A 23045-nucleotide genomic window follows, 5' to 3' on the forward strand; every position below is an offset into this window, starting at 1 on the left:
TGTGTGCCATTGCAAAGTCTTCCTACTGTTTCTGTTAGACCTACACCGTTCAGCCATAACATCATGAGCAGAGCCAGGTGACGTGAATAACGCTGATTATCTTCTCATCATGGCACCTGTTAGTGGGTGGGATATATTAGGCAGCAAGTGAACTTTTTGTCCTCGAAGTTGATGTGTTAGAAGAAGGAAGAATGGACAAGCGTAAGGATATGAGCGAGTTAGAAAAGGGCTTAATTGTGATGGCTAGACGACTGGATCAGTGCATCTCCAAAACTGCAGCTCTTGTGGGGTGTTCCCGGTCTGCAGTGGTCAGTATCTATCAAAAGTGGTCCAAGGAAGGAACAGTGGGGAACCGGCAACAGGGTCATGGGCGGCCAAGCCTCACTGATGCACGTGGGAAGTGAAGGATGGCCCGTGTGGTCCGATGCAACAGACGAGCTACTGTTGCTCAAATTGCTGGAGAAGTTAATGCTGGTTCTGATAGAAAGGGGTCAGAATACACAGTGCATGGCAGTTTGTTGCGTATCGGGGGTGCATAGCTGCAGACCGGTCAGGGCGGACACGCTGACCTCTGTGCACCGCCGAAAGCACCAACAATGGGCACGTGAGCATCAGGACTGGACGCTGGACCAATGGAAACGGTGGCCTGCTCTGATGAAACACGTTTTCTTTTACCTCACGTGGATGGCCGAGTGCGTGTGCGTCTCTTACCTGGGAAACACCTGGCACCAGGATGCACTATGGGAAGGACGCAAGTCGACGGATGTAGTTTCATGCTTTGGGCATTGTTCTGCTGGGAAAGCTCGGGTCCTGCCATCCATGTGGATGTTACTTTGACACGTACCACCTACCTAAGCATTGTTGCAGACCATGTACACCGTTTCACAAAATGGTATTCCTTGATAGCTGTGGCCTCTTTCAGCAGGATAATGCATCGTGCCACAGAGCAAAAATGCTTTAAGAAAGGTTGGATTTGGCCTCCAAATTCCCCAGATCTCCATCCAATCCAGCATCTGTGGGATGTGCTGGACAAACATGCCCGATCCGTGGAGGTCCCACCTCGCAACTTGCAGGACATAAAGGATATGCTGCTAACATCTTGGTGCCAGTTATCACAGCACACCTTCAGGGATCTAGTGGAGGCCTTGCCTCGATGGGTCAGGGCTGTTTTGGCAGCAAAAGGGGGACCAACACAATGTTAGGCAGGTGGTCATAATGTTATGGCTGATCAGTGTCTCTTACCCTTTACAGTTCCCCCATTGCAGGCCTCTATTCGATTACAGTGTATGATCCTGTTGCACATTTCTGTGCTGTTTTTTTTCTTCTTCTTTATCTACTTTCTTGTATTTCAACCTTTGCCTGATTACCCTACTGTGAGTCTGAACTTTTTCGACTATTTGATTTTTGAAATAGTTTTTGTTAAACTCTGCAGTGGGATACAACGCCATCTCTGGACATTTGTCAGAATGACTTTAAGCCCATGGCGATGCACACTCACAGCATTGTTGGTGATGTTCTCCACTTGCTTGTAGGTATCATTCCTTTGGTCAGGGTTCTGTGCCATGCTGACGTTACTGATGTTGAATTGAAAATTTACCGCATAGGAGGTGTCTGAAATTTCTGTGGAACAAATCACATGACTTAGAAAGGCTGATAAAGAAGTCACAGCTCTGAGGCAATAATTCGTGTAGCATGTAACCGTGTAATTGGTAAAACAAACGTACTCTCATAGGTGAAGTTCAGCTCTTTTACAGAGTCAGTGAGGTTTGGGAGTCGAGCACTCAGAAGAGTCTGGGTTACACTGAGAACCAAACTCTCACTGGGAACAGGGGAGGAGGAATTGAAGACCATCCTGGTCTGAACCACCACTGAACTAGTTCTGATGAAATAAAGCATATAGTTATTATTCTTCACATTCTAATTAAAAATGTAACTCTCCACTAAACACAAATGTTTAAAACGATTTGTTATTAAGTAGACATAAACGGGCAGAGATTAAATACAGAGTGTGAGAAAGCACTGATTAAAAGCAAGCTTTGTAAAATTAATGCCAGGACACCTACACAGGCGTGCTTTGTGCTTTAAGCTGATTCAGGAAAGCTGCTGGTGTTTTGGTGTCTCCATCTTGGAAGTGGTACGTCATGTTACCATTAACCTGGTTTCCTGAACTCCTGTTACCGGTAGAAGAGAAAAGTCACGATACAGTTCGCTTTACAGTAAGAATCATCACACTACACTTTGAGAGCGGAAAGAACACTGCTGTTATCTTACGTGAAGAAAGAGCTCTGGGGTTTGAATGGTTCTGCACCAGCTTCATTTAGAAGTGTGTTTAACTGCAGGAGGAAAGATAATTCATCAGGTTTGATGTTTGATAAAAAAATATTGCATTCTACTGTTTCTGCAACTATTTATTGTTTTAGATAAACATTGTTATGTTGAAATTGAATATACAGACATATTACATTTCTAATTAGACCTTTATAAATGATATTAGTTAAAAATGTTGTTTTTATTATGGACTTTCAATATACAACATACTTTTTTAGATAGCTGATGCTACAATACATTTGAACACAGAAAGGTAAGTGCCACTGCCTGTACTTCTCCCAATGACCACGTGAGACACTCACCTGGGTTCTGGACTGCTTTGCACACCTGAGGGAATTTGCATCATTTATCTTCCTACTTAAGGAGCATGGTTGTGTGCCATTGCAAAGTCTTCCTACTGTTTCTGTTAGACCTACACCGTTCAGCCATAACATCATGAGCAGAGCCAGGTGACGTGAATAACGCTGATTATCTTCTCATCATGGCACCTGTTAGTGGGTGGGATATATTAGGCAGCAAGTGAACTTTTTGTCCTCGAAGTTGATGTGTTAGAAGAAGGAAGAATGGACAAGCGTAAGGATATGAGCGAGTTAGAAAAGGGCTTAATTGTGATGGCTAGACGACTGGATCAGTGCATCTCCAAAACTGCAGCTCTTGTGGGGTGTTCCCGGTCTGCAGTGGTCAGTATCTATCAAAAGTGGTCCAAGGAAGGAACAGTGGGGAACCGGCAACAGGGTCATGGGCGGCCAAGCCTCACTGATGCACGTGGGAAGTGAAGGATGGCCCGTGTGGTCCGATGCAACAGACGAGCTACTGTTGCTCAAATTGCTGGAGAAGTTAATGCTGGTTCTGATAGAAAGGGGTCAGAATGCACAGTGCATGGCAGTTTGTTGCGTATCGGGGGTGCATAGCTGCAGACCGGTCAGGGCGGACACGCTGACCTCTGTGCACCGCCGAAAGCACCAACAATGGGCACGTGAGCATCAGGACTGGACGCTGGACCAATGGAAACGGTGGCCTGCTCTGATGAAACACGTTTTCTTTTACCTCACGTGGATGGCCGAGTGCGTGTGCGTCTCTTACCTGGGAAACACCTGGCACCAGGATGCACTATGGGAAGGACGCAAGTCGACGGATGTAGTTTCATGCTTTGGGCATTGTTCTGCTGGGAAAGCTCGGGTCCTGCCATCCATGTGGATGTTACTTTGACACGTACCACCTACCTAAGCATTGTTGCAGACCATGTACACCGTTTCACAAAATGGTATTCCTTGATAGCTGTGGCCTCTTTCAGCAGGATAATGCATCGTGCCACAGAGCAAAAATGCTTTAAGAAAGGTTGGATTTGGCCTCCAAATTCCCCAGATCTCCATCCAATCCAGCATCTGTGGGATGTGCTGGACAAACATGCCCGATCCGTGGAGGTCCCACCTCGCAACTTGCAGGACATAAAGGATATGCTGCTAACATCTTGGTGCCAGTTATCACAGCACACCTTCAGGGATCTAGTGGAGGCCTTGCCTCGATGGGTCAGGGCTGTTTTGGCAGCAAAAGGGGGACCAACACAATGTTAGGCAGGTGGTCATAATGTTATGGCTGATCAGTGTCTCTTACCCTTTACAGTTCCCCCATTGCAGGCCTCTATTCGATTACAGTGTATGATCCTGTTGCACATTTCTGTGCTGTTTTTTTTCTTCTTCTTTATCTACTTTCTTGTATTTCAACCTTTGCCTGATTACCCTACTGTGAGTCTGAACTTTTCGACTATTTGATTTTTGAAATAGTTTTTGTTAAACTCTGCAGTGGGATACAACGCCATCTCTGGACATTTGTCAGAATGACTTTAAGCCCATGGCGATGCACACTCACAGCATTGTTGGTGATGTTCTCCACTTGCTTGTAGGTATCATTCCTTTGGTCAGGGTTCTGTGCCATGCTGACGTTACTGATGTTGAATTGAAAATTTACCGCATAGGAGGTGTCTGAAATTTCTGTGGAACAAATCACATGACTTAGAAAGGCTGATAAAGAAGTCACAGCTCTGAGGCAATAATTCGTGTAGCATGTAACCGTGTAATTGGTAAAACAAACGTACTCTCATAGGTGAAGTTCAGCTCTTTTACAGAGTCAGTGAGGTTTGGGAGTCGAGCACTCAGAAGAGTCTGGGTTACACTGAGAACCAAACTCTCACTGGGAACAGGGGAGGAGGAATTGAAGACCATCCTGGTCTGAACCACCACTGAACTAGTTCTGATGAAATAAAGCATATAGTTATTATTCTTCACATTCTAATTAAAAATGTAACTCTCCACTAAACACAAATGTTTAAAACGATTTGTTATTAAGTAGACATAAACGGGCAGAGATTAAATACAGAGTGTGAGAAAGCACTGATTAAAAGCAAGCTTTGTAAAATTAATGCCAGGACACCTACACAGGCGTGCTTTGTGCTTTAAGCTGATTCAGGAAAGCTGCTGGTGTTTTGGTGTCTCCATCTTGGAAGTGGTACGTCATGTTACCATTAACCTGGTTTCCTGAACTCCTGTTACCGGTAGAAGAGAAAAGTCACGATACAGTTCGCTTTACAGTAAGAATCATCACACTACACTTTGAGAGCGGAAAGAACACTGCTGTTATCTTACGTGAAGAAAGAGCTCTGGGGTTTGAATGGTTCTGCACCAGCTTCATTTAGAAGTGTGTTTAACTGCAGGAGGAAAGATAATTCATCAGGTTTGATGTTTGATAAAAAAATATTGCATTCTACTGTTTCTGCAACTATTTATTGTTTTAGATAAACATTGTTATGTTGAAATTGAATATACAGACATATTACATTTCTAATTAGACCTTTATAAATGATATTAGTTAAAAATGTTGTTTTTATTATGGACTTTCAATATACAACATACTTTTTTAGATAGCTGATGCTACAATACATTTGAACACAGAAAGGTAAGTGCCACTGCCTGTACTTCTCCCAATGACCACGTGAGACACTCACCTGGGTTCTGGACTGCTTTGCACACCTGAGGGAATTTGCATCATTTATCTTCCTACTTAAGGAGCATGGTTGTGTGCCATTGCAAAGTCTTCCTACTGTTTCTGTTAGACCTACACCGTTCAGCCATAACATCATGAGCAGAGCCAGGTGACGTGAATAACGCTGATTATCTTCTCATCATGGCACCTGTTAGTGGGTGGGATATATTAGGCAGCAAGTGAACTTTTTGTCCTCGAAGTTGATGTGTTAGAAGAAGGAAGAATGGACAAGCGTAAGGATATGAGCGAGTTAGAAAAGGGCTTAATTGTGATGGCTAGACGACTGGATCAGTGCATCTCCAAAACTGCAGCTCTTGTGGGGTGTTCCCGGTCTGCAGTGGTCAGTATCTATCAAAAGTGGTCCAAGGAAGGAACAGTGGGGAACCGGCAACAGGGTCATGGGCGGCCAAGCCTCACTGATGCACGTGGGAAGTGAAGGATGGCCCGTGTGGTCCGATGCAACAGACGAGCTACTGTTGCTCAAATTGCTGGAGAAGTTAATGCTGGTTCTGATAGAAAGGGGTCAGAATACACAGTGCATGGCAGTTTGTTGCGTATCGGGGGTGCATAGCTGCAGACCGGTCAGGGCGGACACGCTGACCTCTGTGCACCGCCGAAAGCACCAACAATGGGCACGTGAGCATCAGGACTGGACGCTGGACCAATGGAAACGGTGGCCTGCTCTGATGAAACACGTTTTCTTTTACCTCACGTGGATGGCCGAGTGCGTGTGCGTCTCTTACCTGGGAAACACCTGGCACCAGGATGCACTATGGGAAGGACGCAAGTCGACGGATGTAGTTTCATGCTTTGGGCATTGTTCTGCTGGGAAAGCTCGGGTCCTGCCATCCATGTGGATGTTACTTTGACACGTACCACCTACCTAAGCATTGTTGCAGACCATGTACACCGTTTCACAAAATGGTATTCCTTGATAGCTGTGGCCTCTTTCAGCAGGATAATGCATCGTGCCACAGAGCAAAAATGCTTTAAGAAAGGTTGGATTTGGCCTCCAAATTCCCCAGATCTCCATCCAATCCAGCATCTGTGGGATGTGCTGGACAAACATGCCCGATCCGTGGAGGTCCCACCTCGCAACTTGCAGGACATAAAGGATATGCTGCTAACATCTTGGTGCCAGTTATCACAGCACACCTTCAGGGATCTAGTGGAGGCCTTGCCTCGATGGGTCAGGGCTGTTTTGGCAGCAAAAGGGGGACCAACACAATGTTAGGCAGGTGGTCATAATGTTATGGCTGATCAGTGTCTCTTACCCTTTACAGTTCCCCCATTGCAGGCCTCTATTCGATTACAGTGTATGATCCTGTTGCACATTTCTGTGCTGTTTTTTTCTTCTTCTTTATCTACTTTCTTGTATTTCAACCTTTGCCTGATTACCCTACTGTGAGTCTGAACTTTTCGACTATTTGATTTTTGAAATAGTTTTTGTTAAACTCTGCAGTGGGATACAACGCCATCTCTGGACATTTGTCAGAATGTCTTTAAGCCCATGGCGATGCACACTCACAGCATTGTTGGTGATGTTCTCCACTTGCTTGTAGGTATCATTCCTTTGGTCAGGGTTCTGTGCCATGCTGACGTTACTGATGTTGAATTGAAAATTTACCGCATAGGAGGTGTCTGAAATTTCTGTGGAACAAATCACATGACTTAGAAAGGCTGATAAAGAAGTCACAGCTCTGAGGCAATAATTCGTGTAGCATGTAACCGTGTAATTGGTAAAACAAACGTACTCTCATAGGTGAAGTTCAGCTCTTTTACAGAGTCAGTGAGGTTTGGGAGTCGAGCACTCAGAAGAGTCTGGGTTACACTGAGAACCAAACTCTCACTGGGAACAGGGGAGGAGGAATTGAAGACCATCCTGGTCTGAACCACCACTGAACTAGTTCTGATGAAATAAAGCATATAGTTATTATTCTTCACATTCTAATTAAAAATGTAACTCTCCACTAAACACAAATGTTTAAAACGATTTGTTATTAAGTAGACATAAACGGGCAGAGATTAAATACAGAGTGTGAGAAAGCACTGATTAAAAGCAAGCTTTGTAAAATTAATGCCAGGACACCTACACAGGCGTGCTTTGTGCTTTAAGCTGATTCAGGAAAGCTGCTGGTGTTTTGGTGTCTCCATCTTGGAAGTGGTACGTCATGTTACCATTAACCTGGTTTCCTGAACTCCTGTTACCGGTAGAAGAGAAAAGTCACGATACAGTTCGCTTTACAGTAAGAATCATCACACTACACTTTGAGAGCGGAAAGAACACTGCTGTTATCTTACGTGAAGAAAGAGCTCTGGGGTTTGAATGGTTCTGCACCAGCTTCATTTAGAAGTGTGTTTAACTGCAGGAGGAAAGATAATTCATCAGGTTTGATGTTTGATAAAAAAATATTGCATTCTACTGTTTCTGCAACTATTTATTGTTTTAGATAAACATTGTTATGTTGAAATTGAATATACAGACATATTACATTTCTAATTAGACCTTTATAAATGATATTAGTTAAAAATGTTGTTTTTATTATGGACTTTCAATATACAACATACTTTTTTAGATAGCTGATGCTACAATACATTTGAACACAGAAAGGTAAGTGCCACTGCCTGTACTTCTCCCAATGACCACGTGAGACACTCACCTGGGTTCTGGACTGCTTTGCACACCTGAGGGAATTTGCATCATTTATCTTCCTACTTAAGGAGCATGGTTGTGTGCCATTGCAAAGTCTTCCTACTGTTTCTGTTAGACCTACACCGTTCAGCCATAACATCATGAGCAGAGCCAGGTGACGTGAATAACGCTGATTATCTTCTCATCATGGCACCTGTTAGTGGGTGGGATATATTAGGCAGCAAGTGAACTTTTTGTCCTCGAAGTTGATGTGTTAGAAGAAGGAAGAATGGACAAGCGTAAGGATATGAGCGAGTTAGAAAAGGGCTTAATTGTGATGGCTAGACGACTGGATCAGTGCATCTCCAAAACTGCAGCTCTTGTGGGGTGTTCCCGGTCTGCAGTGGTCAGTATCTATCAAAAGTGGTCCAAGGAAGGAACAGTGGGGAACCGGCAACAGGGTCATGGGCGGCCAAGCCTCACTGATGCACGTGGGAAGTGAAGGATGGCCCGTGTGGTCCGATGCAACAGACGAGCTACTGTTGCTCAAATTGCTGGAGAAGTTAATGCTGGTTCTGATAGAAAGGGGTCAGAATACACAGTGCATGGCAGTTTGTTGCGTATCGGGGGTGCATAGCTGCAGACCGGTCAGGGCGGACACGCTGACCTCTGTGCACCGCCGAAAGCACCAACAATGGGCACGTGAGCATCAGGACTGGACGCTGGACCAATGGAAACGGTGGCCTGCTCTGATGAAACACGTTTTCTTTTACCTCACGTGGATGGCCGAGTGCGTGTGCGTCTCTTACCTGGGAAACACCTGGCACCAGGATGCACTATGGGAAGGACGCAAGTCGACGGATGTAGTTTCATGCTTTGGGCATTGTTCTGCTGGGAAAGCTCGGGTCCTGCCATCCATGTGGATGTTACTTTGACACGTACCACCTACCTAAGCATTGTTGCAGACCATGTACACCGTTTCACAAAATGGTATTCCTTGATAGCTGTGGCCTCTTTCAGCAGGATAATGCATCGTGCCACAGAGCAAAAATGCTTTAAGAAAGGTTGGATTTGGCCTCCAAATTCCCCAGATCTCCATCCAATCCAGCATCTGTGGGATGTGCTGGACAAACATGCCCGATCCGTGGAGGTCCCACCTCGCAACTTGCAGGACATAAAGGATATGCTGCTAACATCTTGGTGCCAGTTATCACAGCACACCTTCAGGGATCTAGTGGAGGCCTTGCCTCGATGGGTCAGGGCTGTTTTGGCAGCAAAAGGGGGACCAACACAATGTTAGGCAGGTGGTCATAATGTTATGGCTGATCAGTGTCTCTTACCCTTTACAGTTCCCCCATTGCAGGCCTCTATTCGATTACAGTGTATGATCCTGTTGCACATTTCTGTGCTGTTTTTTTCTTCTTCTTTATCTACTTTCTTGTATTTCAACCTTTGCCTGATTACCCTACTGTGAGTCTGAACTTTTCGACTATTTGATTTTTGAAATAGTTTTTGTTAAACTCTGCAGTGGGATACAACGCCATCTCTGGACATTTGTCAGAATGTCTTTAAGCCCATGGCGATGCACACTCACAGCATTGTTGGTGATGTTCTCCACTTGCTTGTAGGTATCATTCCTTTGGTCAGGGTTCTGTGCCATGCTGACGTTACTGATGTTGAATTGAAAATTTACCGCATAGGAGGTGTCTGAAATTTCTGTGGAACAAATCACATGACTTAGAAAGGCTGATAAAGAAGTCACAGCTCTGAGGCAATAATTCGTGTAGCATGTAACCGTGTAATTGGTAAAACAAACGTACTCTCATAGGTGAAGTTCAGCTCTTTTACAGAGTCAGTGAGGTTTGGGAGTCGAGCACTCAGAAGAGTCTGGGTTACACTGAGAACCAAACTCTCACTGGGAACAGGGGAGGAGGAATTGAAGACCATCCTGGTCTGAACCACCACTGAACTAGTTCTGATGAAATAAAGCATATAGTTATTATTCTTCACATTCTAATTAAAAATGTAACTCTCCACTAAACACAAATGTTTAAAACGATTTGTTATTAAGTAGACATAAACGGGCAGAGATTAAATACAGAGTGTGAGAAAGCACTGATTAAAAGCAAGCTTTGTAAAATTAATGCCAGGACACCTACACAGGCGTGCTTTGTGCTTTAAGCTCATTCAGGAAAGCTGCTGGTGTTTTGGTGTCTCCATCTTGGAAGTGGTACGTCATGTCACCATTAACCTGGTTTCCTGAACTCCTGTTACCGGTAGAAGAGAAAAGTCACGATACACTTCGCTTTACAGTAAGAATCATCACACTACACTTTGAGAGCGGAAAGAACACTGCTGTTATCTTACGTGAAGAAAGAGCTCTGGGGTTTGAATGGTTCTGCACCAGCTTCATTTAGAAGTGTGTTTAACTGCAGGAGGAAAGATAATTCATCAGGTTTGATGTTTGATAAAAAAATATTGCATTCTACTGTTTCTGCAACTATTTATTGTTTTAGATAAACATTGTTATGTTGAAATTGAATATACAGACATATTACATTTCTAATTAGACCTTTATAAATGATATTAGTTAAAAATGTTGTTTTTATTATGGACTTTCAATATACAACATACTTTTTTAGATAGCTGATGCTACAATACATTTGAACACAGAAAGGTAACTTCTCCCAATGACCACGTGAGACACTCACCTGGGTTCTGGACTGCTTTGCACACCTGAGGGAATTTGCATCATTTATCTTCCTACTTAAGGAGCATGGTTGTGTGCCATTGCAAAGTCTTCCTACTGTTTCTGTTAGACCTACACCGTTCAGCCATAACATCATGAGCAGAGCCAGGTGACGTGAATAACGCTGATTATCTTCTCATCATGGCACCTGTTAGTGGGTGGGATATATTAGGCAGCAAGTGAACTTTTTGTCCTCGAAGTTGATGTGTTAGAAGAAGGAAGAATGGACAAGCGTAAGGATATGAGCGAGTTAGAAAAGGGCTTAATTGTGATGGCTAGACGACTGGATCAGTGCATCTCCAAAACTGCAGCTCTTGTGGGGTGTTCCCGGTCTGCAGTGGTCAGTATCTATCAAAAGTGGTCCAAGGAAGGAACAGTGGGGAACCGGCAACAGGGTCATGGGCGGCCAAGCTTCATTGATGCACGTGGGAAGTGAAGGATGGCCCGTGTGGTCCGATGCAACAGACGAGCTACTGTTGCTCAAATTGCTGGAGAAGTTAATGCTGGTTCTGATAGAAAGGGGTCAGAATACACAGTGCATGGCAGTTTGTTGCGTATCGGGGGTGCATAGCTGCAGACCGGTCAGGGCGGACACGCTGACCTCTGTGCACCGCCGAAAGCACCAACAATGGGCACGTGAGCATCAGGACTGGACGCTGGACCAATGGAAACGGTGGCCTGGTCTGATGAAACACGTTTTCTTTTACCTCACGTGGATGGCCGAGTGCGTCTCTTACCTGGGAAACACCTGGCGCCAGGATGCACTATGGGAAGGACGCAAGTCGACGGATGTAGTTTCATGCTTTGGGCATTGTTCTGCTGGGAAAGCTCGGGTCCTGCCATCCATGTGGATGTTACTTTGACACGTACCACCTACCTAAGCATTGTTGCAGACCATGTACACCGTTTCACAAAATGGTATTCCTTGATAGCTGTGGCCTCTTTCAGCAGGATAATGCATCGTGCCACAGAGCAAAAATGCTTTAAGAAAGGTTTGATTTGGCCTCCAAATTCCCCAGATCTCCATCCAATCCAGCATCTGTGGGATGTGCTGGACAAACATGCCCGATCCGTGGAGGTCCCACCTCGCAACTTGCAGGACATAAAGGATATGCTGCTAACATCTTGGTGCCAGTTATCACAGCACACCTTCAGGGATCTAGTGGAGGCCTTGCCTCGATGGGTCAGGGCTGTTTTGGCAGCAAAAGGGGGACCAACACAATGTTAGGCAGGTGGTCATAATGTTATGGCTGATCAGTGTCTCTTACCCTTTACAGTTCCCCCATTGCAGGCCTCTATTCGATTACAGTGTATGATCCTGTTGCACATTTCTGCGCTGTTTTTTTTTCTTCTTTATCTACTTTCTTGTATTTCAACCTTTGCCTGATTACCCTACTGTGAGTCTGAACTTTTCGACTATTTGATTTTTGAAATAGTTTTTGTTAAACTCTGCAGTGGGATACAACGCCATCTCTGGACATTTGTCAGAATGTCTTTAAGCACATGGCGATGCACACTCACAGCATTGTTGGTGATGTTCTCCACTTGCTTGTAGGTATCATTCCTTTGGTCAGGGTTCTGTGCCATGCTGATGTTACTGATGTTGAATTGAAAATTTACCGCATAGGAGGTGTCTGAAATTTCTGTGGAACAAATCACATGACTTAGAAAGGCTGATAAAGAAGTCACAGCTCTGAGGCAATAATTCGTGTAGCATGTAATCGTGTAATTGGTAAAACAAACGTACTCTCATAGGTGAAGTTCAGCACTTTTACAGAGTCAGTGAGGTTTGGGAGTCGAGCACTCAGAAGAGTCTGGGTTACACTGAGAACCAAACTCTCACTGGGAACAGGGGAGGAGGAATTGAAGACCATCCTGGTCTGAACCACCACTGAACTAGTTCTGATGAAATAAAGCATATAGTTATTATTATTTTTGTGATCATTTTTACAGTTCAATTTAAAGTTTTTTTTCTACATTAAATACAAACCTTTTAAACTATATCATTAATTTAACATAAATGTTTAGACTTTAAAGACATAGTGTGAGTACCCACTGATTAAATGCAAAACCATCCCGACCAGATCAAGTGAAAAAAATCATTATACATTTATCTCATATTAGAATTAATTAATAGTTTTTATTCTTATATATTTCAGATAACATACATTATTAAAGGTAGTGGAGCCATAGTCACAGTAGATGTTTCTGGGTTTGTAGCTCTTGACTCTGTGGTTGATAGATTTGCAGTTGGGTTAACAGTAGTGTAATCTGTTGCTGTAGTTGATGGTACAGTTGTATCTGTGGTTGTTGTAGCATGTGTTGTGTATATAGTGGTACTGGTTGTTTCTGTTGTTGGTATTGTAGTTGATGGTACAGTTGAAGGTTTGGTTGTTTGCTCTGTAGTTGCTGACAGTGCACTCATAGTGACTGGAGCTGTAGTGGTTGTAAGCACAGTTGTCCATGCTGTTGCTGGGGGCTGTGTTGTGGATTCACTGGGACTGATTGATTCTGTTGTTAGTTTTGTAGTTGTTAATAAAGTTGTAGCTGTTTTTATTTCAGTTGCAGCTGTTGTTTGATCAAATATAGTGGTTGGAGCTAGAGTACTTGCAGAAGCACTTAGCTTTTCTGTGTTTGCTTCTGTTGTTGTTGAAGCTTGTTGTGTTGATACACTGTTAACGCTCACTTTTGTTGCTGTAGTTAGTGGTACTGTTGTACCTTTCGTTGCTTCCTCTGTAGATGTTGGAGTGTCACTAGCTGAACTAGATGTAAATGCAGTCATTTTTACTGTTGTTGGTGCTGTAGTTGTATCCTGTGTTGAGGAGCCAGTGTAATTCATTGGTTCTGTTTTTGTCGATGTAGTTGATAGTAAAGTTGTAGTTCTGGTTGTTTCCTTTATAGTTATTTCCTCATTTGTATTGTTTGGAGCTATAGTAATTGTGGAAGCAGTTGTTTCTGCTGTTGGTAATGCTGTGTTTTTTGAAGCTTGTGGTGTTGATACACTGTTAATAGTAACAGTAGCTTGATCTGTTCCTGTAGTTGATTGTACATTCATATCTGTTGTTGTTGGTTCCTCAGATGTAATGGTTGAAGCTGAAATAGAAGTGGATGTGGATGATTCTGCTGTTATTGTCATTGTGGTTGTTTCAGCCTGTGTTGTGGATACATTGTTGGTGGTGAGTTCTGTTGCAGTTGTAGGTGATGCTACAATTGTTGATGTGGCTAATGTTTTGTCTGTAATTGCTGTTTCATTAGTTGTAGTACTTGGTACAGGAGTAGATTTAGCTGCAGTTGTTCCTCCTGTTGTTGATTCTGTGGTTGTTGTAGCATGAGTTGTGTATATAGTGGTACTGGTTGGTTCTGTTGTTGGTATTGTAGTTGATGGTACAGTTGAAGGTTTGGTTGTTTGCTCTGTAGTTGCTGATGGTGCACTTATAGTGATTGGAACTGTAGTTATTGTAAGTACAGTTGTCCATGCTGTTTCTGGTGCTGTGGTTGTTGGAGGCTGTGTTGTGGATTCACTGGTACTGATTGATTCTGTTGTTAGTTTTGTAGTTGGAAATAAAAATGTAGGTGTTTTTATTTCAGTTGTAGTTGTTGTTTGCTCAAATGTAGTGGTTGGAGCTAGAGTAGTTGCAGAAGCACTTAGCTTTTCTGTGTTTGCTTCTGTTGTTGAAGCTTGTGTTGATACACTGTTAATGCTCACTTTTGTTGCTGTAGTTAGTGGTATTGTTGTACCTTTCATTGCTTCTTCTGTAGTTGTAGTTGTTTCTGCTGTTGGTGATGCTGTGGTTGTTAAAGGCAGTGATGTTGATACACTATTAATAGTAACCTCTGTTGCTGTAGTTGATGGTACAGTTGTATCTGTGGTTGTTGAAGATTGTGATGTTGATACACTGTTAATAATAACAGTAGTGTAATCTGTTGCTGTAGTTGATGGTACAGTTGTATCTGTGGTTGTTGTAGCATGTGTTGTGTATACAGTGGTACTGGTTGTTTCTGTTGTTGGTATTGTAGTTGATGGTACAGTTGAAGGTTTGGTTGTTTGCTCTGTAGTTGCTGACAGTGCACTCATAGTGACTGGAGCTGTAGTGGTTGTAAGCACAGTTGTCCATGCTGTTGCTGGGGGCTGTGTTGTGGATTCACTGGGACTGATTGATTCTGTTGTTAGTTTTGTAGTTGGTAATAAAGTTGTAGCTGTTTTTATTTCAGTTGTAGCTGTTGTTTGATCAAATATAGTGGTTGGAGCTAGAGTAGTTGCAGAAGCACTTAGCTTTTCTGTGTTTGCTTCTGTTGTTGAAGCTTGTGTTGATACACTGTTAATGCTCACTTTTGTTGCTGTAGTTAGTGGTATTGTTGTACCTTTCATTGCTTCTTCTGTAGTTGTAGTTGTTTCTGCTGTTGGTGATGCTGTGGTTGTTGAAGGCAGTGATGTTGATACACTATTAATAGTAACCTCTGTTGCTGTAGTTGATGGTACAGTTGTATCTGTGGTTGTTGTAGCATGTGTTGTGTATATAGTGGTACTGGTTGTTTCTGTTGTTGGTATTGTAGTTGATGGTACAGTTGAAGGTTTGGTTGTTTGCTCTGTAGTTGCTGACAGTGCACTCATAGTGACTGGAGCTGTAGTGGTTGTAAGCACAGTTGTCCATGCTGTTGCTGGGGGCTGTGTTGTAGATTCACTGGGACTGATTGATTCTGTTGTTAGTTTTGTAGTTGGTAATAAAGTTGTAGCTGTTTTTATTTCAGTTGTATCTGTTGTTTGATCAAATATAGTGGTTGGAGCTAGAGTAGTTGCAGAAGCACTTAGTTTTTCTGTGTTTGCTTCTGTTGTTGAAGCTTGTTGTGTCGATACACTGTTAATGCTCACTTTTGTTGCTGTAGTTAGTGGTATTGTTGTACCTTTCATTGCTTCTTCTGTAGTTGTAGTTGTTTCTGCTGTTGATGCTGTGGTTGTTGAAGGCAGTGATGTTGATACACTATTAATAGTAACCTCTGTTGCTGTAGTTGATGGTACAGTTGTATCTGTGGTTGTTGTAGCATGTGTTGTGTATATAGTGGTACTGGTTGTTTCTGTTGTTGGTATTGTAGTTGATGGTACAGTTGAAGGTTTGGTTGTTTGCTCTGTAGTTGCTGACAGTGCACTCATAGTGACTGGAGCTGTAGTGGTTGTAAGTACAGTTGTCCATGCTGTTGCTGGGGGCTGTGTTGTGGATTCACTGGGACTGATTGATTCTGTTGTTAGTTTTGTAGTTGGTAATAAAGTTGTAGCTGTTTTTATTTCAGTTGTATCTGTTGTTTGATCAAATATAGTGGTTGGAGCTAGAGTAGTTGCAGAAGCACGTAGTTTTTCTGTGTTTGCTTCTGTTGTTGAAGCTTGTTGGGTCGATACACTGTTAATGCTCACTTTTGTTGCTGTAGTTAGTGGTATTGTTGTACCTTTCATTGCTTCTTCTGTAGTTGTAGTTGTTTCTGCTGTTGATGCTGTGGTTGTTGAAGGCAGTGATGTTGATACACTATTAATAGTAACCTCTGTTGCTGTAGTTGATGGTACAGTTGTATCTGTGGTTGTTGTAGCATGTGTTGTGTATATAGTGGTACTGGTTGTTTCTGTTGTTGGTATTGTAGTTGATGGTACAGTTGAAGGTTTGGTTGTTTGCTCTGTAGTTGCTGACAGTGCACTCATAGTGACTGGAGCTGTAGTGGTTGTAAGTACAGTTGTCCATGCTGTTGCTGGGGGCTGTGTTGTGGATTCACTGGGACTGATTGATTCTGTTGTTAGTTTTGTAGTTGGTAATAAAGTTGTAGCTGTTTTTATTTCAGTTGTATCTGTTGTTTGATCAAATATAGTGGTTGGAGCTAGAGTAGTTGCAGAAGCACGTAGTTTTTCTGTGTTTGCTTCTGTTGTTGAAGCTTGTTGGGTCGATACACTGTTAATGCTCACTTTTGTTGCTGTAGTTAGTGGTATTGTTGTACCTTTCATTGCTTCTTCTGTAGTTGTAGTTGTTTCTGCTGTTGATGCTGTGGTTGTTGAAGGCAGTGATGTTGATACACTATTAATAGTAACCTCTGTTGCTGTAGTTGATGGTACAGTTGTATCTGTGGTTGTTGTAGCATGTGTTGTGTATATAGTGGTACTGGTTGTTTCTGTTGTTGGTATTGTAGTTGATGGTACAGTTGAAGGTTTGGTTGTTTGCTCTGTAGTTGCTGACAGTGCACTCACAGTGACTGGAGCTGTAGTGGTTGTAAGCACAGTTGTCCATGCTGTTGCTGGGGGCTGTGTTGTGAATTCACTGGGACTGATTGATTCTGTTGTTAGTTTTGTAGTTGGTAATAAAGTTGTAGCTGTTTTTATTTCAGTTGTATCTGTTGTTTGATCAAATATAGTGGTTGGAGCTAGAGTAGTTGCAGAAGCACTTAGCTTTTCTGTGTTTGCTTCTGTTGTTGAAGCTTGTTGTGTCGATACACTGTTAATGCTCACTTTTGTTGCTGTAGTTAGTGGTATTCTTGTACCTGTGTCTGTAGTTTTAGATGTTTTTGCTGTTGCTGATGCTGTGTTTGTTGAAGGTTGTGATGTTGATACACTGTTAATAGTAACAGTAGTGTAATCTGTTGCTGTAGTTGATGGTACAGTTGTATCTGTGGTTGTTGTAGCATGTGTTGTGTATACAGTGGTACTGGTTGTTTCTGTTGTTGGTATTGTAGTTGATGGTACAGTTGAAGGTTTGGTTGTTTGCTCTGTAGTTGCTGATGGTGCACTTATAGTGATTGGAACTGTAGTTATTGTAAGTACAGTTGTCCATGCTGTTTCTGGTGCTGTGGTTGTTGGAGGCTGTGTTGTGGATTCACTGGTACTGATTGATTCTGTTGTTAGTTTTGTAGTTGGAAATAAAAATGTAGGTGTTTTTATTTCAGTTGTAGTTGTTGTTTGCTCAAATGTAGTGGTTGGAGCTAGAGTAGTTGCAGAAGCACTTAGCTTTTCTGTGTTTGCTTCTGTTGTTGAAGCTTGTGTTGATACACTGTTAATGCTCACTTTTGTTGCTGTAGTTAGTGGTATTGTTGTACCTTTCATTGCTTCTTCTGTAGTTGTAGTTGTTTCTGCTGTTGGTGATGCTGTGGTTGTTGAAGGCAGTGATGTTGATACACTATTAATAGTAACCTCTGTTGCTGTAGTTGATGGTACAGTTGTATCTGTGGTTGTTTTAGCATGTGTTGTGTATATAGTGGTACTGGTTGTTTCTGTTGTTGGTATTGTAGTTGATGGTACAGTTGAAGGTTTGGTTGTTTGCTCTGTAGTTGCTGACAGTGCACTCATAGTGACTGGAGCTGTAGTGGTTGTAAGCACAGTTGTCCATGCTGTTGCTGGGGGCTGTGTTGTGGATTCACTGGGACTGATTGATTCTGTTGTTAGTTTTGTAGTTGGTAATAACGTTGTAGCTGTTTTTATTTCAGTTGTATCTGTTGTTTGATCAAATATAGTGGTTGGAGCTAGAGTAGTTGCAGAAGCACTTAGCTTTTCTGTGTTTGCTTCTGTTGTTGAAGCTTGTTGTGTTGATAAACTGTTAATGCTCACTTTTGTTGCTGTAGTTAGTGGTATTGTTGTACCTGTGTCTATAGTTTTAGATGTTTCTGCTATTGGTGATGCTGTGGTTGTTGAAGATTGTGATGTTGATACACTGTTAATAGTAACAGTAGTGTAATCTGTTGCTGTAGTTGATGGTACAGTTGTATCTGTGGTTGTTGTAGCATGTGTTGTGTATACAGTGGTACTGGTTGGTTCTGTTGTTGGTATTGTAGTTGATGGTACAGTTGAAGGTTTGGTTGTTTGCTCTGTAGTTGCTGATGGTGCACTTATAGTGATTGGAACTGTAGTTATTGTAAGTACAGTTGTCCATGCTGTTTCTGGTGCTGTGGTTGTTGGAGGCTGTGTTGTGGATTCACTGGTACTGATTGATTCTGTTGTTAGTTTTGTAGTTGGAAATAAAAATGTAGGTGTTTTTATTTCAGTTGTAGTTGTTGTTTGCTCAAATGTAGTGGTTGGAGCTAGAGTAGTTGCAGAAGCACTTAGCTTTTCTGTGTTTGCTTCTGTTGTTGAAGCTTGTGTTGATACACTGTTAATGCTCACTTTTGTTGCTGTAGTTAGTGGTATTGTTGTACCTTTCATTGCTTCTTCTGTAGTTGTAGTTGTTTCTGCTGTTGGTGATGCTGTGGTTGTTGAAGGCAGTGATGTTGATACACTATTAATAGTAACCTCTGTTGCTGTAGTTGATGGTACAGTTGTATCTGTGGTTGTTGTAGCATGTGTTGTGTATATAGTGGTACTGGTTGTTTCTGTTGTTGGTATTGTAGTTGATGGTACAGTTGAAGGTTTGGTTGTTTGCTCTGTAGTTGCTGACAGTGCACTCATAGTGACTGGAGCTGTAGTGGTTGTAAGCACAGTTGTCCATGCTGTTGCTGGGGGCTGTGTTGTGGATTCACTGGGACTGATTGATTCTGTTGTTAGTTTTGTAGTTGGTAATAAAGTTGTAGCTGTTTTTATTTCAGTTGTAGCTGTTGTTTGATCAAATATAGTGGTTGGAGCTAGAGTAGTTGCAGAAGCACTTAGCTTTTCTGTGTTTGCTTCTGTTGTTGAAGCTTGTGTTGATACACTGTTAATGCTCACTTTTGTTGCTGTAGTTAGTGGTATTGTTGTACCTTTCATTGCTTCTTCTGTAGTTGTAGTTGTTTCTGCTGTTGGTGATGCTGTGGTTGTTGAAGGCAGTGATGTTGATACACTATTAATAGTAACCTCTGTTGCTGTAGTTGATGGTACAGTTGTATCTGTGGTTGTTGTAGCATGTGTTGTGTATACAGTGGTACTGGTTGTTTCTGTTGTTGGTATTGTAGTTGATGGTACAGTTGAAGGTTTGGTTGTTTGCTCTGTAGTTGCTGATGGTGCACTTATAGTGATTGGAACTGTAGTTATTGTAAGTACAGTTGTCCATGCTGTTTCTGGTGCTGTGGTTGTTGGAGGCTGTGTTGTGGATTCACTGGTACTGATTGATTCTGTTGTTAGTTTTGTAGTTGGTAATAACGTTGTAGCTGTTTTTATTTCAGTTGTATCTGTTGTTTGATCAAATGTAGTGGTTGGAGCTAGAGTAGTTGCAGAAGCACTTAGCTTTTCTGTGTTTGCTTCTGTTGTTGAAGCTTGTGTTGATACACTGTTAATGCTCACTTTTGCTGCTGTAGTTAGTGGTATTGTTGTACCTTTCATTGCTTCTTCTGTAGTTGTAGTTGTTTCTGCTGTTGGTGATGCTGTGGTTGTTGAAGGCAGTGATGTTGATACACTATTAATAGTAATCTCTGTTGCTGTAGTTGATGGTACAGTTGTATCTGTGGTTGTTGTAGCATGTGTTGTGTATATAGTGGTACTGGTTGTTTCTGTTGTTGGTATTGTAGTTGATGGTACAGTTGAAGGTTTGGTTGTTTGCTCTGTAGTTGCTGACAGTGCACTCATAGTGACTGGAGCTGTAGTGGTTGTAAGCACAGTTGTCCATGCTGTTGCTGGGGGCTGTGTTGTGGATTCACTGGGACTGATTGATTCTGTTGTTAGTTTTGTAGTTGGTAATAAAGTTGTAGCTGTTTTTATTTCAGTTGTAGCTGTTGTTTGATCAAATATAGTGGTTGGAGCTAGAGTAGTTGCAGAAGCACTTAGCTTTTCTGTGTTTGCTTCTGTTGTTGTTGAAGCTTGTTGTGTTGATAAACTGTTAATGCTCACTTTTGTTGCTGTAGTTAGTGGTATTGTTGTACCTGTGTCTGTAGTTTTAGATGTTTCTGCTGTTGGTGATGCTGTGGTTGTTGAAGGTTGTGATGTTGATACACTGTTAATAGTAACAGTAGTGTAATCTGTTGCTGTAGTTGATGGTACAGTTGTATCTGTGGTTGTTGGTTCATCAGATGTAATGGTTGAGTCTGAAGTAGAAGTAGATGTGGTTGATTCTGCCATTATTGTGGTTGTTGTAGCCTGTATTGTGTTCGGTCCTGTTGTTGGTGTTGCAGTTGATGGGTCTATGGCTGCCATTGTATGCACCAGGAACAGACACACTGTAAGAAATATAGAATATTATTTACATACAAACATTAGAAACATTTTTGTTGATTAATTTTAAAAAATCATTATCTTTGGTCTTTCTAGCAGTCATTAAATCATATGTCAAATGTTGAAAGAAAAAGGTCTTCTGTTACATTCAAGCAAATAAAAACTGTTTACTTTAAAACTCAATAAGGATGCCATTTATTTATTGGCATGAAGCAATAACTTAATTTATATATATATATATATATATATATATACACACATTTATGTATCTTTACAACAAAGCCTAGAAAGACATTTTCTTACAGACATAAAACATATAATATATATAACATATATATACATACAGTATATGTTATATAACAATATACAATTATAACAATTATATAACAGAGTACAACAATGTAATTTTACTTACACATTGTGAGGTGAGTAGTGTTCCTGGTGCCTTTAGTTTCAGAAAAAGCAAACCTGTAGATATTCAGTGATATGAAATCTTTAGTTTAGTTTATTAAGTGGGCTAAATCTTTTTAAAGAAGAACAACAGCAACAAAAACACATGTTGTTGCATTGATATACTGTATTTGATTATTTCAATGTACATACTTAAAATGGTCTTTTTTTATGTAACTATTGTATTAATGCACTAAATGTCATCAAATGACCAAATTAACAAAGATGATCTAAAGCTAAACTCTAAACCAAGAATAATAAAGAGAAGTTATTACCTTATTTTATTTGTCAAAGTCATAACTGTATGATCTCAAATTCTGAACTCTTCCCTGTAACTCTCTTAACAATTTGTTGTCTAAATGACATTGAGGTCCGTCCTGGAAGATTTTTTACTTAAAGGTAAGTTGGCCTTATGAGTGCTTTTATAAGAAGGTGTAACACAGGAGGCATCTTCACATTTTGAATGACACGTCTATTTTTACACACCTCAACAATAATGGGTGTTTCTTCAAGCAGAGGTGATTATCAGAAATAAAGTTACGTAAAAGAGTGTCATCAGTTTACCGGAAACCTTAAGAGAACAAATTTGATGTTGTATTATTCTGTGAAATAATATGTAGTCTAGTCTATTATGCACTACTTGTGCTTACTTTACATATACACTATATTGCCAAAAGTATTCGCTCACCTGCCTTGACTCACATATGAACTTAAGTGACATCCCATTCCTAATCCATAGGGTTCAATATGATGTTGGTCCACCCTTTGCAGCTATAACAGCTTCAACTCTTCTGGGAAGGCTGTCCACAAGGTTTAGGAGTGTGTTTATGGGAATTTTTGACCATTCTTCCAGAAGCGCATTTGTGAGGTCACACACTGATGTTGGACGAGAAGGCCTGGCTCTCAGTCTCCGCTCTATTTCATCCCAAAGGTGTTCTATCGGGTTGAGGTCAGGACTCTGTGCAGGCCAGTCAAGTTCATCCACACCAGACTCTGTCATCCATGTCTTTATGGACCTTGCTTTGGTCACTGGTGCACAGTCATGTTGGAAGAGGAAGGGGCCAGCTCCAAATTGTTCCCACAAAGTTGGGAGCATGGAATTGTCCAAAATGTCTTGGTATGCTGAAGCATTCAGAGTTCCTTTCACTGGAACTAAGGGGTCAAGCCCAGCTCCTGAAAAACAACCCCACACCATAATCCTCCCTCCACCAAACTTTACACTTGGCACAATGCAGTCAGACAAGTACCGTTCTCCTGGCAACCACCAAACCCAGACTCGTCCATCAGATTGCCAGATGGAGAAGCGTGATTCGTCACTCCAGAGAACGCATCTCCACTGCTCTAGAGTCCAGTGGCGGCGTGCTTTACACCACTGCATCCGACGCTTTGCATTGCACTTGGTGATGTATGGCTTGGATGCAGCTGCTCGGCCATGGAAACCCATTCCATGAAGCTCTCTGCGCACTGTTCTGGATCTAATCTGAAGGCCACATGAAGTTTGGAGGTCTGTAGCGATTGACTCTGCAGAAAGTTGGCGACCTCTTCGCACTATGCGCCTCAGCATCCGCTGACCCCGCTCCGTCAGTTTACGTGGCCTACCACTTCGTGGCTGAGTTGCTGTCGTTCCCAAACACTTCCACGTTCTTATAATACAGCTGACAGTTGACTGTGGAATATTTAGGAGCGAGGAAATTTCACGACTGGATTTGTTGCACAGGTGGCATCCTATCACAGTTCCACGCTGGAATTCACTGAGCTCCTGAGAGCGA

At 42.0% G+C, this 23045-nt stretch overlaps 1 protein-coding gene and 3 long non-coding RNA genes across 4 annotated transcripts; all 4 read right to left on the reverse strand.

Annotated features, from left to right (window-relative positions):
- Positions 1-1498: 1498 nt before the first annotated feature.
- LOC131351163 (uncharacterized) lies at positions 1499-2087 on the reverse strand. Its single transcript, XR_009204345.1, has 3 exons — positions 2064-2087; positions 1725-1879; positions 1499-1620 (listed from the first exon to the last, which is right to left on the reverse strand). It is a non-coding gene; the product is annotated as an uncharacterized LOC131351163 (long non-coding RNA).
- A 2110-nt stretch (positions 2088-4197) lies between these two features.
- LOC131351164 (uncharacterized) lies at positions 4198-4786 on the reverse strand. The gene is made up of 3 exons (XR_009204346.1): positions 4763-4786; positions 4424-4578; positions 4198-4319 (listed from the first exon to the last, which is right to left on the reverse strand). It is a non-coding gene; the product is annotated as an uncharacterized LOC131351164 (long non-coding RNA).
- Positions 4787-5221: 435 nt separating this feature from the next.
- On the reverse strand, positions 5222-7484 carry LOC131351160 (uncharacterized). Its single transcript, XR_009204342.1, has 3 exons — positions 7461-7484; positions 7122-7276; positions 5222-7017 (listed from the first exon to the last, which is right to left on the reverse strand). It is a non-coding gene; the product is annotated as an uncharacterized LOC131351160 (long non-coding RNA).
- Positions 7485-12164: 4680 nt separating this feature from the next.
- On the reverse strand, positions 12165-21686 carry LOC131346833 (mucin-2-like). The gene is made up of 5 exons (XM_058380535.1): positions 21552-21686; positions 21242-21294; positions 12917-20831; positions 12496-12650; positions 12165-12391 (listed from the first exon to the last, which is right to left on the reverse strand). Exons 1-5 carry the CDS (start codon positions 21572-21574, stop codon positions 12165-12167), a joined length of 8373 nt encoding a protein of 2790 aa, XP_058236518.1. The 5' UTR covers positions 21575-21686.
- Between the last annotated feature and the right edge of the window lie 1359 nt (positions 21687-23045).

This window comes from Hemibagrus wyckioides, linkage group LG03 (assembly GCF_019097595.1).
Source record: "Hemibagrus wyckioides isolate EC202008001 linkage group LG03, SWU_Hwy_1.0, whole genome shotgun sequence".
NCBI lineage: Eukaryota > Metazoa > Chordata > Actinopteri > Siluriformes > Bagridae > Hemibagrus > Hemibagrus wyckioides.

What these genes read in the sequence shown, in the direction of transcription:
- LOC131346833 (XM_058380535.1), bottom strand. Translation starts at nt 21,574, where the DNA reads ATGACTTTGACAAATAAAATAAG. An exon ending in ACTTTGACAAATAAAATAAG is followed by an intron (nt 21,295 to 21,551) that starts GTAATAACTTCT and finishes GAATATCTACAG; the next exon opens with GTTTGCTTTTTCTGAAACTA. An exon ending in GCTGAACTTCACCTATGAGA is followed by an intron (nt 12,392 to 12,495) that starts GTACGTTTGTTT and finishes TTTGTTCCACAG; the next exon opens with AAATTTCAGACACCTCCTAT.